Genomic DNA, 11,393 nt, shown 5'->3' on the forward strand with positions numbered 1-11,393 from the left:
GGTGGAATACTAAAAAAACAAAACAACAACAAAAAAATAAAAATAAAAGAATTAAGAAGTTTTCACAATTCCGTGACACGTCATATAGAATTGTCTTTTTTTTTGTTGTTCTTACCTTAGTGCTTCAAGCTTGTCTTCTTTTAGAGAGAAAACACACCTCTTGTTTTCTCCTTTATATCTCTGTCTTTAATGTGGAGCCTGTGATTTATGGTTTGGGAACCCAGTTTAAAAGAACATGTTCATGGTCAAAGTCAGTTTCACACAGGTCTCATCATTATGAATGATTACTGTGGAAAACACACAGTAGAGGTATAATTTATGACTAGGTATTTATCATGTGCATTTTACAAATTGTCTTTTAAGTTCTTTGTTTATAATAGTTTCATTTAAAAAAACAAATCAATTTTTTCTTTTCTTTTCTTTTCTTTTCTTTTTTCTTTTTGTAGTGATTCCATAGAAGAACCATTTTGGGTTCCCCAGAGAACCCTTAGTGAACAGTTCTTAAAAGAACCACTTCTTTTCTTAGTGTGAAGAACATTTGAATGATCTAAAATACCTTTTGTGCAATGGAAAGGTTCCATGGATGTTAAAGGTTCTTCATGGAACCATAGATGCCACTAAAGAATAGCCATTACTTTTAAGAGTGTGATGCATGTTAACATTGATATTAAATAACAGCAAGTATAAAATGTATTTAGAAATTCGTAGATACAGCATATGCAATAAAACATGAATTTCCTGAAAGACCTTAAGCCGTAAGTAATTTAAATAGTAGATGATATCAAGTGCAAACATATTTACATAACTGGTAAATATAGCTGTGTTATAAATCCTCTTTCATGTCACGATTATAAAACCAGTCTTGTGTGAACTGCTCATCGACAAACACACCCAAAACAAGTTATTTTAAAAGCAGTAATGCTTTATATCCAACCGAACATCCTAATTAAGGGAAGAGAGATCATTTGTTTACACTGATTGCTGTTATATTGAACTGGGTTATATCCTATTTCAGCTTTTGTTGTCCTTATGAGATTTTGAGATGACTTATGAGATGTTCTTAAACATGATAGGTTTAAAAGGCTTAAAAGGAAATATCTATCTATCTATCTATCTATCTATCTATCTGTCTGTCTGTGTGGGCGGTGGGCACTATAAGGGAAAGAAAATAGTGTTACTCCAATTTAGAAGACCCACAGCACTGGCAGCATCAGTGTACATGCTGAACACCCCTTCCCTCCCGTGTTAAATAAAACAAAAGCTTAATCACATTTTTTTATAACCCCAGACTTCCCATTCAGAAAGTGTTTACATATCCTGTTTTCCAGCTGAATTCAATTAGGTAAGAAGAATCATGATAACATTTTCTTTAGATATCTACTGTACATGTAAAACACATCAAGACAGTAGTCAAACATAAACAATCCATTTTTAAATAATAAATTAATCAGTAAAAAGCAATAATATATGAGAACTTTTTACTCTTAAAAGAACATGTATTCTTATCATAAAAAAACAATCTCTGTTGAAGGGCTATCTTAGTTCAGGAAACATCATTTTAAATTTTTGTTTTAGCAAAACCCTTATGGTAATCACTAAATTAATGTATTTGCTAAAATTTGCAAAACTTTGACAATTATGTATATGCACTACTAAATTAAATTAAGGCATGTTCATAATTGCAGTGATGGTTTAAATAATTAGATTGCCTCTAAATAAAAGAACAAGCTTTTGTGCTCAGTGGTAATTGTGTCTGGTCAAGCAAGCTTTAAAAATAGAAATTTCACAACTCTAAAGTGCCCACAGAGCCCAAAATATAACACTCTGTCCCACAGCAGGGCAGGTAGAGATGTCTGTGAGGCCATAACAGCTCTGCAGGTTTTACTGGGACGGAGTAACCCAATGCTATAATTACAAACTCCCACACAGGAGGAAATCAGAGCTGGCTTTCTATTACTGTTGAGTGATTTCAGCCACTAATGAATGGGCTGGGTCCTTATGGGGACACAGAAGCAGATCTTGTGAAGGCCAGTGTGAGACTCTGGAAGGGCTATATTCATTTCATACTTGGTCCCTTAGGACGGAGTATGATTAACACATTTGAAATGTTTTCACAATTTCAGTTAAACAACCAATGATTAGAGCCTGTAGTCCAATTAATTAACACTGAAAGAGTTAAAAAATCTCAGAAACATGCACAACAACAATTACGTGAAAAAGCATTTATTTGAAGGCAATAATTAAATATAATTTCTCATTTTCAGGATTGTTTGATAATGTCACAAATTATCATAATAAATTCATACAGAAAGTCCAGTGTAACTCATGCACCCAAGATTACAAAAACTGTGTTTTGTTCAGTGTTGTTTGACCATCATTTTTGTTGCTGGCCTTGTTAGAAATTGGACTAGATTGTAATTTTGTCAATATAGACATGGACAGTGTTATTGTAGTATTACTTATATAGTATTTATTATCATTTTAAATTAGCTTTTATTTTTATAATCTTTATTTTTTATATATATTTTTAATATTTTTATTTTTATTTTATTTGAAGTTTTATGTACTTCTGTCATCTTTATTAGTTTTTTTAATATTACTGTTTATTTTTAATTTATTTTTATTTCAGTTTTAGGTTTAGTAATTTTAGTACTTTATCTTAAACCTATTTTATTTCAGTTAAATGCCAAGGCAACACTTCTCATTTTCAAGTTTTTAAAGTTAAAAATGTTCATGTAATATTTATATTTTATTTAACATCAGTTTTATTTCAATTAACAAAAAGACAGTAAAAGTCATTTTATATGTAAAAGTTGAGTGTTATTTGTTCTGTATGGTGTACAACCTCTCCTGCTTTATTTAGGCTTTCCATCAAAATCAGCTTTTTTCTTGTTGAGTCAGCCTGATCTTATCTGAAATCCACTTCATTTTACTATTATAGCGGTTTCTGTTTATTTGATTATACAAGTTTTTAACTCGCTAAGAGTAAATTAATTATTAACAAGGCCAAAATAATGATTACATCAGCTGTGGCCAACTGAGGCTAGATACTATTGACTAAAAAGTCAGAGTATTCAACATTTACATAGTTACATAAACAGTAACCCTCCAAAATTCTATGTAGGAGAGAAATGTTAGTCCATCATACATCAAATTTGAGCAGATTTGATTACTTAAGATAAAGACCAGAGGCTGGACTGTGGTTCTGTTTAATGTTCTCATGCTCTCTACTGTTACTTTTCTTCTTCACGATGATATATAAGTTATGTGACACCAAATACATTTTACATTGACACTAAACAGTGTAACTGAAGGTGAAACACAAAGTAATATTACAATAATAAAACTTTCATCTAAATTACAGTAGACAAAGATATAAAAATCTCAATATAATGAAAATATATAGGCGACAGCTATATGATAGCTTATCTTGGCAACAGACTGAGTCTGCAAACAGCTCCATTTGACACTTTATCAGTACAGTAATTCATTCCCGTTGTATGCAAAAATAATGGCTTTGCACTGGCGCAGTGACTTCCTTTAAAGGGGTCATATGATGCGATTTCAAGTTTTCCTTTCTCTTTGGAGTATTACAAGCTGTTCGTGAATAGATAAGATCCCTAAAGTTGCAAAGACTAAAGTCTCAAACCCAAAGAGATATTCTTTATAAAAGTTAAGACTAGTCCACGCCCTCCTAAAACGCCTCGTTTAAACACGCCCCCACATGTCTACGTCACTGTGTGGGAAGATTTGCATAACACCGCCCAAATGTTCACGCAAAGAAAGAAGGCGTAAATCAGAGCACACCTCGCTTTTCAGAACGATGAGCTTTATAAAAATCAACACGTTTCAGAAAGGTGAGGCATAGAGGAGAAACAATAATGTACAGTATGTGGAAAATAATGTGTTTTTTAACCTTAAACCGCATAAACACATTTCATTACACCAAATACCCAAAATAATGTTCTTTTTAGCAACATCATATGACCCATTTAACATCAACATTCACTGTGCATTTGCAACCAAAAGGAAAACGTCCTGACCGAAGGTGCTGTCACATTAGCGAAATTTCAGCTATATTTTTTTTGTGCAAAAAAAAAGGTCTGTGGTCTATTGTCAATAGCACTGCTCACACAGATGTCACTTTCTGTTGGTCAGTGAGGAGAATTTATGTGGTCAACTTGAACATGAGCAGTCCGTTTCACCCTCACGCAAAACTTCTTTGCAGAATCTTATTGAAATGACTGGATTCGCCCATGAAATTTCACCAAGCAAACAGTAAATGTGACTGCACCTTCAGACCTCACAAAACTCCAGTGTACTTGATAGCATCTCTGAGTATGTCAATCAAACGCAACCATTTCCTGTACTGTCACGAGAGGTCCACACTCTCATACTCTCCATGGTCGGAGTCCTCGATTTCAATCCCGGGAACCAGGCTGTAGTATTCAGTGGACTGGGTCAGATACGCCTTCTCCCGATCAGCCGAGTCCTTCATCACTTCGCTCACACTCACCGTGTCCAGGTCCTGCTTTCCCGCGGTCCCTTCTGTGGAGCAAGAGGACGGCGGAGGGGCCAGAGAGTCCACAGAGCCCAGTTTGATCTCCACCTCTTCATAAATATCACAAGTGCTGTCCATCAAGTTGGATGAGGGCTGAAGCATCAGATGGTTCCTCAGTATGACCTCCTTTCCACTGTCTACAGACACTGCTGAATCCCCAGTAGGCAGTTTGGCATGTGGCCACCGTCCGTTGCAATGGGAGTTGTTGGATCTTTTGCGAGTCGGGCTGAACGATGAGCTCTCTTTCCTCTTCTTCTTCCTCCCACAGCACCAGCAGAGCATCAAACTGAGGAGGAGGAACAGGGGAAGCAGGATGAAGAGAGCGGTCAGGTTGGCCAAATGGCACACGTCACTGGTCTCCAAAGACCAAACCCTCCGTCCTGCAAGATTCTGAGGAGAGGCACAGGTCAGATTGCCTACGAGGTCATGAAGGCTGCTGGAGTTGTCGTGCAGAGCACCTTCAAGACCCTCCCACAGCGAGCATGTGCAGGCCCAGGGGTTTCCGATGAGCTCCAGACGCTCTAGCGAAGGTTTAAGCGCTGAATGAGGTAGAGCGCTCAGCTGGTTCCATCCCACGAGCAGCGCTCGCAGTTTGTTCGAGCTCCGCAGAAATTGCTCGGGCAGGTGTTTCAGATGATTCACTCCCAGATCCAGCACTTCCAAACTATAGGCTTTAGCTAGGAAGTCAGCTGGCAGTGATGTCAGTCTGTTCTGGCTAAGATACAGCTCTCTCAATAAACTGACAGCATCGCCGACCTCACTGTGATCAATGTGACTGATATTACAGTTAGTCAGGTCCAAAACCTGCAAGTGTTTATGCGACAAATAAGCTGCCCAAGTCACCTGGTTGAATGTGGATCCTGAGTAGTTCAAGCAGCAAGTGTCATTGGGTACCTCAGATGGAAAGTGAGACAAAATGCTGGCAGCTGGGCACCCACATTCCTTAGTGCTTCCTTCGGTCACATGCACCATTTGAAGAATCCCCAGCCAGCATAAAAAGACAAGTCCTATAACAAAAAAACAAACAAAAAAAAACAAGGATTAGAAATAGCTTCATACTTATCATATTTAAACAGTGAAGCATGGCAAAACACTCCTAAAACTGAAACATTCATTTACTGACAGCATCTAAAACAAAGTTTTAGAGATGTAGGCTACAAATGTTTACAAATCCTTATAAAATACTTAACTAATAGGATGATTTTATTGTATTATTATGTGTGCCATCACATTTACTTAATCCATTTAAATAATTTGAAATTATAATAGTTTTATTCTGTTCTATGTGAAATCCGGTGCCATTCAATTATTTTCAAAGAATTCTATAATTTTAACCAAGCTTTAAAATTTCTTTATTTTCATTTTAATCATTATTTAATCTTTTTTTGTGATATTTTGTTTGCAATGGGACAGCTATTATTTTTTTTATAAATTATCGTAATATAATTATTATATATTTTTATAAATATATAAAATGATCTAAATCTTGTTGTTTATTTACTTTTATTTCAGCATCATTGCAAGTACTTAAGGATGTTTGTCGTTAAGAAACACTGAATTATTTTGCTGCTACCATAAAACATCAATACATTTCAACCACAAAAGAATTGCTGTATTAAAATATAGAGTACTGATCTAACATTTGACATTTCATATTACGTCATTTCTAAAATCTGTAATCATTTTAAAGTCTGCACATATAATATACAATAAATATATAATACAATATTTATATATTTTACTAAAAGGTTGAAAAGTTGAGAAGTGGTTAAGTTTAGGGTGGAGGACTCCACAGGTTTGTTATATTGTCAATAATATTGATATTGTCAATAACATTGGACGTTTCAATGCATATCAAAGATAATCAGAGATAATGCCGACAAATCGGACCACTAAAGCAAACAGTTTCGAAAGTGCTACAGAAAAACAGAGTTTACACAGTCAACCAACAAATGACTTACAGATTTCATGTTATCTGATTCTACATCTTAAGAGTGAAATATCACATGCACACTTATTATGTTCTCTCTCTTTCTGTTATGTTCTAGCTCGACCTCCAGGGATCTGCTTGCTCAGGTTGAGCAGAGAGGTAAAGATCCCGTGTGCATAGCAACATGGCTGGGGCTTCGGCACTGTTGTCATTTATGCGGGAGTTGGCATGGCGATGAGGTGAGTTTGGGAGCAGGAGTCCACACTTCACAGAGAAACATCTTATCTGGCAACCACGCAGCTCACGGTTGATTGGGAACTGAACAAATATATCACACACATCCTTTGATGGCTGTGTAGCAATAAGTGCTTTCTTGTTCATGTAAATTAAACAGAAGTGTGTAATATAATTTCTGAAGCTATGAAAACATAGATGTATGCACAGATTAGTGGCAGTGATCACTGCCTGCATGTATAACAATATATCCTTATGTTCTACTTTTATTAGTAAAAGTAATACTATTATGTTTTAGATTACTTCTTTGTTGTATTACTTAGTAAACGTTTTTTTATGATTTGTTTTTTACAAAAAAAGCTAATTCATCTTCTGTTATCTTTAAGAGAACTTTGCTCCAATATCTTTTTCCCTGTTGTGCAGAGGACTATACATGTTTTCGTTCCCCTGCGAGTATAGGCCTGGCATCAGACTTTCCTGATGTAAACAATGGGAGTGGAATGTGCAAACCCCCTGACAACACAGACTATCCACATCAGGAACGAGGCGAGGGGTGAGGAACCAGGCCAACCCAGCCTTGCATTCAATACTGCTGAAACACTAATTTTAGTTCAGATATCATCAACAGCTATTTGTTTACCCAACTAAAGATGTTCTGTGTCACTGAAATTAAAAGGCTATGTTTATCTGCACCAGTGACGAACAACTAATACAACTAATACAAGTTGAAAAACAACTAATACGAGTACATTTTAGAATGAAGTAATGATAGGTAATGGAGTATCACCGTTGAGAGATTTGCAGATTTAATCTAAAATGTCCAAATCCACATTAAGTTGGAGAAACAATACCGGCTTAAATTCAGCAAGTAAGCCCTAATAAAACAATCACCTAAATTTTGATCTCATCTCTCTCTTACATGCACACAGGTTTGTTTTCAATCCCGATGGAAAATTTCCATCAACTTCTATTGTTTGATAGTGAGCTAATGAGATTTTATATCCCGTAAGCATAAACCGGACGATCACAGAAACCTTTCTGTGGTGTGCTGGTTCCCACAATGTAGGAAAAACCTGACCCAAACAAACAACTAGATCCTCTTGGCTTTGACTGTATATTTTTTAAACTAAATATTAATAAAACCGTTCCGGTCTTTGTGTTTCCCTTCTATTCGAATAGACAGTGACAGCAAGAGAGAAGTTGAGGGATTCATTTATTAGTAAATTTAACTGGACTAGTCCTGAAAATATGAGCTCACTTAGAAAGAGAAATTACTAAACATTTGGGCCCGTAAAAATAAGATAGCCTAAGCTTCGTAGAATACAGATACATTTTCTTTAAACCCATGACAGTCATTTAGACCGATTTATTTATCCATATATTGTGCAAGGAAGATCAATTCTGTGAGGTTTAAGGTACAAGTGGGGGGTGTTCTTATATATATGCATACTAAATAAAAGTGTTCCTAATGTATGAGCTAATGGATTAAGCGATGGGTATGTTCAAACCTATCCTACATGATCTCATGGCAGAACAATGCGCACTGTTACACCCAGTTCCAGCAGTTTCCTCTCAGATAGCGGATCTTATTTACTCAAGCGCAGCTTCACAATGCGTCTGCTCAACAACATAACATAAAACAACAATAAATCAATACAAAACACAATCCAATTATGAAGGCAAAGCAGAAACGGTCAACGTAAGATATTTATTATTTATAATTTATTGACTAAAGCAACTCTCTCCACGTGTAAAGTATTTTACCGCAGCAATTTTAAGTTCACTAAAATTCACACGGTTACAATGCCTGGTCGTACCGGAGCAAGAGTAAAGTGTTAAAAGTGACGCTTACCTTCACGTGTCATTATTGTGATGTGTTGGTGGAAGTGTCATTCATTCAGATCACCGCAACACAAAGCGCATAGAGCAGCAGTCCCATCGCTCTCTACTGTACAGTGTGTGTGTGCGCGCGCTGGGTGTGTCCTGATCAACACAACACCGGCTGGAATGTGGAAATTCTGCTTCCTGTGTGTGTGATGCGGAGGGAAAGTGTGTGAGTGAATACAGCGAGGGAAAGAAACTTGGGCTACCTGGAAAGGTAGACTTCCGTCATGCTGTGGGGTCTGACCCCCCTCATTATTGGCTTGAATGTTAGGGAGTCTCTTAAAACAATATGTTCATTTTACATATGACTGCAAAGGATGTTCATCTCAACAGCATTTTCAAACACATATCCAGTTATCCCAAAAGGTAGATTAAAGTCAGCAAACCACTGTGTTAAAGACGCTCGCGAGAAACCACGTTCCCCTGAAGAGGTAACCATAGCAACAACACGCATACTAAATGTAGTACATTGACAAAACAACTAGTCCGAGTATTTATCACTTTATTGCAAATAAATGTTTTTTTTTTTTTTTTTACCTCTTTAAGGGAGATAACGTTTATCTACTTGTTCACGGCGTTGAAATTCATGTTTTTACTTTTATAGTACTTTTCCTAATCTTTGTTGTTTCATAGCAACTTAAAAATCGTACCAAGAGCTGAAAAAACAATTTAAGAATAATAAAATAATAAGAGCTGTTTCTTATTTTATTTTTTTCAGCCTAAAGTAAAACTAAACTACTGTTTGAGTTCAAACAAAAAAAAAGGACAAACTTTACAGGCGTTATATTCGAGTTAACAACCACAAGATGGCACAGCTAGCATTCTAGTAGTATTTCTTCTGTTAGCTTGCAGACGAGCATTTCAAGGTCAAACACCTGAAAAAAAACTTGGACGGACAGACAGACAGACAGACAGACAGACAGACAGACAGACTTATTTGAAAATGTATTTCTCAATTTATTTGAGAAAGGCAAAATGGTACACCATATGATGTGATACTGACATCACAAATATGAGATAGAATATAATGCTTAAACATACAACAAAACAAAGACATTTTATAAACTCAATGTAAACAGCATCTCTCCTCAACATTCTCTGTGCACACTCAAAGAGAAAATTACAGTGTCTATTTAACATCAAATCATAAGGCTGCATCATCATCATCATCATCATCATCATCATCATCATCATCATCATCATTGCCTAATCTGAGGAGTTTCTCTGATCTTTGACTCACTGCTGGAGGAATTTCTCAGAGGACCTTGCCTCAAACAGTTCTCTTTAAAGAGTCTTCATTCAGAGCTGCACTTCCTCAAAGGCCCATGCTTTCATGTCGCTCCTGCGCTGCTGCTCTCAGGTGCAGTGGACCAAAGGTGTGTCTCAAGTCTACAGAGAGCAGATCTGACTGAGGCAGCACTCATAGATCCCAGCTGGAACAGGACAGGGAGGGGGACGATTCCCACTTCCCGACTGTATGTCCTGGTTTAGGCTGCAGCCTGCCAACAAAGAGAGAGGTTGCAGAATTGAACCAGAGATCAAGGCGAAGAGCTGACTGACATAAACAGACACTTACCAGAGGAGTTCACACACGTAAAAGGAAATCCATTTTGGTCAAAATTATGCAGATCATCTCTTCCATTGCTGGAAATCTGCTCAACTTGATTAAAAGTGGCCTGAAAAACTAGACACAGACACAGAAAGTACAGAATTAGCTAAACGCATTTTATTGGTATTTGATGCTTCATATTTATGTTTATATTCCCCCTATAAAAAAAGATCAAACATCTTTTTTAAAATTAAATCACCAATATTTAATTGAAGGGTTTATGGAACATCCTACAAAGTTCATATTTTGTTTACATTTTGTTTTCCTGCTTAGTCCCATTTAACATGCACATGGATCTGATGAAATTATCTAATTTAGTGGTTTTCGAGCTGTTGTCGAACACTCATTTAACAGAGCCAGATTTAAATCATTACCACTTGTTATTATAAACTAACTGCATAGACAATGGGAAACAAGCAAATGCAACTATAAATCTTTAACAGCAACAATGAGCCTCTTCATGAAATGCTCTGTGTTCCCGTAAATGAAGGCCTTCCTGAAACCGACTGTAAAATCAGTTGAAGGAGGTATTTATCCCAGACCTGCTTTGCTGACTAATGCTGCTGTGTTTTGTAAAGTTAATGCATATTCCAGCATTAGTGCCAACAAGTTGTCAGTTTGCGGAAATATTGTAGCATATAAAGCAGCAGAGTGAAGAATGCTTTTCACCATTTTTTTAACATTAATGAAGGTAATACAGAATAGCTTTCTTACCGTGGTGATTTATTGGTACTTCATGAAACATCTGGTTGAGTTTTTGATGTGGGTTTGGGAAGGAGCTGTGTTTGTCAGAGACAGACTGGACCTCATTGGTACCACTGACCAGGCTGATTCCACAAACCAGTGGAGAAAGTCTGAAATAACCCAGCAGTTGCTTTTAAATTCATGCATTCATGTCTACAATCATGCACACTAAACTTCTCTTGAAATGATTTATTTCATGCCCTTTAATGTTTTATAGCATGAGCCATTATCTGGGAATTCTGGGGACTGACAATTTATAAAGCTATGTGTTTATTTATTTAGAGGAGATTCAAGGTTACATGAATGTAATCATATTTTTTATATTTATGGATTAAATAGAGCATAACAGTATATAAAATATACAGTATATTTGCTTATTTTATTAATTATTTTAACAACCATTTATTTAGAATTTAAGAATTTAAGTCATA

The 11,393-nt window shown here is 36.2% G+C and overlaps 2 protein-coding genes across 2 annotated transcripts in view; both read right to left on the reverse strand.

Moving 5' to 3' along the window:
- Window positions 1–3,945: 3,945 nt before the first annotated feature.
- LOC107674086 (leucine-rich repeat-containing protein 38-like) lies at window positions 3,946–8,678 on the reverse strand. Its single transcript, XM_016467967.1, has 2 exons — window positions 8,578–8,678; window positions 3,946–5,568 (listed from the first exon to the last, which is right to left on the reverse strand). The coding sequence occupies exons 1-2, from the start codon at window positions 8,588–8,590 to the stop codon at window positions 4,373–4,375; spliced, it is 1,209 nt and encodes a 402-aa protein (XP_016323453.1). The 5' UTR covers window positions 8,591–8,678; the 3' UTR covers window positions 3,946–4,372.
- A 1,285-nt stretch (window positions 8,679–9,963) lies between these two features.
- The window catches only part of LOC107674362 (zinc finger protein GLIS1-like), a gene marked incomplete at its 5' end in the record, with an annotated part of 16,752 nt that continues 15,322 nt past the window's right edge, over window positions 9,964–11,393 (reverse strand). Inside the window, 3 exons of the mRNA XM_016468321.1 lie at window positions 9,964–10,108; window positions 10,186–10,293; window positions 10,933–11,072. Of these exons, the coding sequence (XP_016323807.1) occupies window positions 9,999–10,108; window positions 10,186–10,293; window positions 10,933–11,072 (358 nt within the window). The remainder of the gene's footprint in view (window positions 10,109–10,185; window positions 10,294–10,932; window positions 11,073–11,393) is intronic.

Source organism: Sinocyclocheilus anshuiensis, unplaced genomic scaffold (genome assembly GCF_001515605.1).
Source record: "Sinocyclocheilus anshuiensis isolate Anshui unplaced genomic scaffold, SAMN03320099.WGS_v1.1 scaffold962, whole genome shotgun sequence".
Lineage (NCBI taxonomy): Eukaryota > Metazoa > Chordata > Actinopteri > Cypriniformes > Cyprinidae > Sinocyclocheilus > Sinocyclocheilus anshuiensis.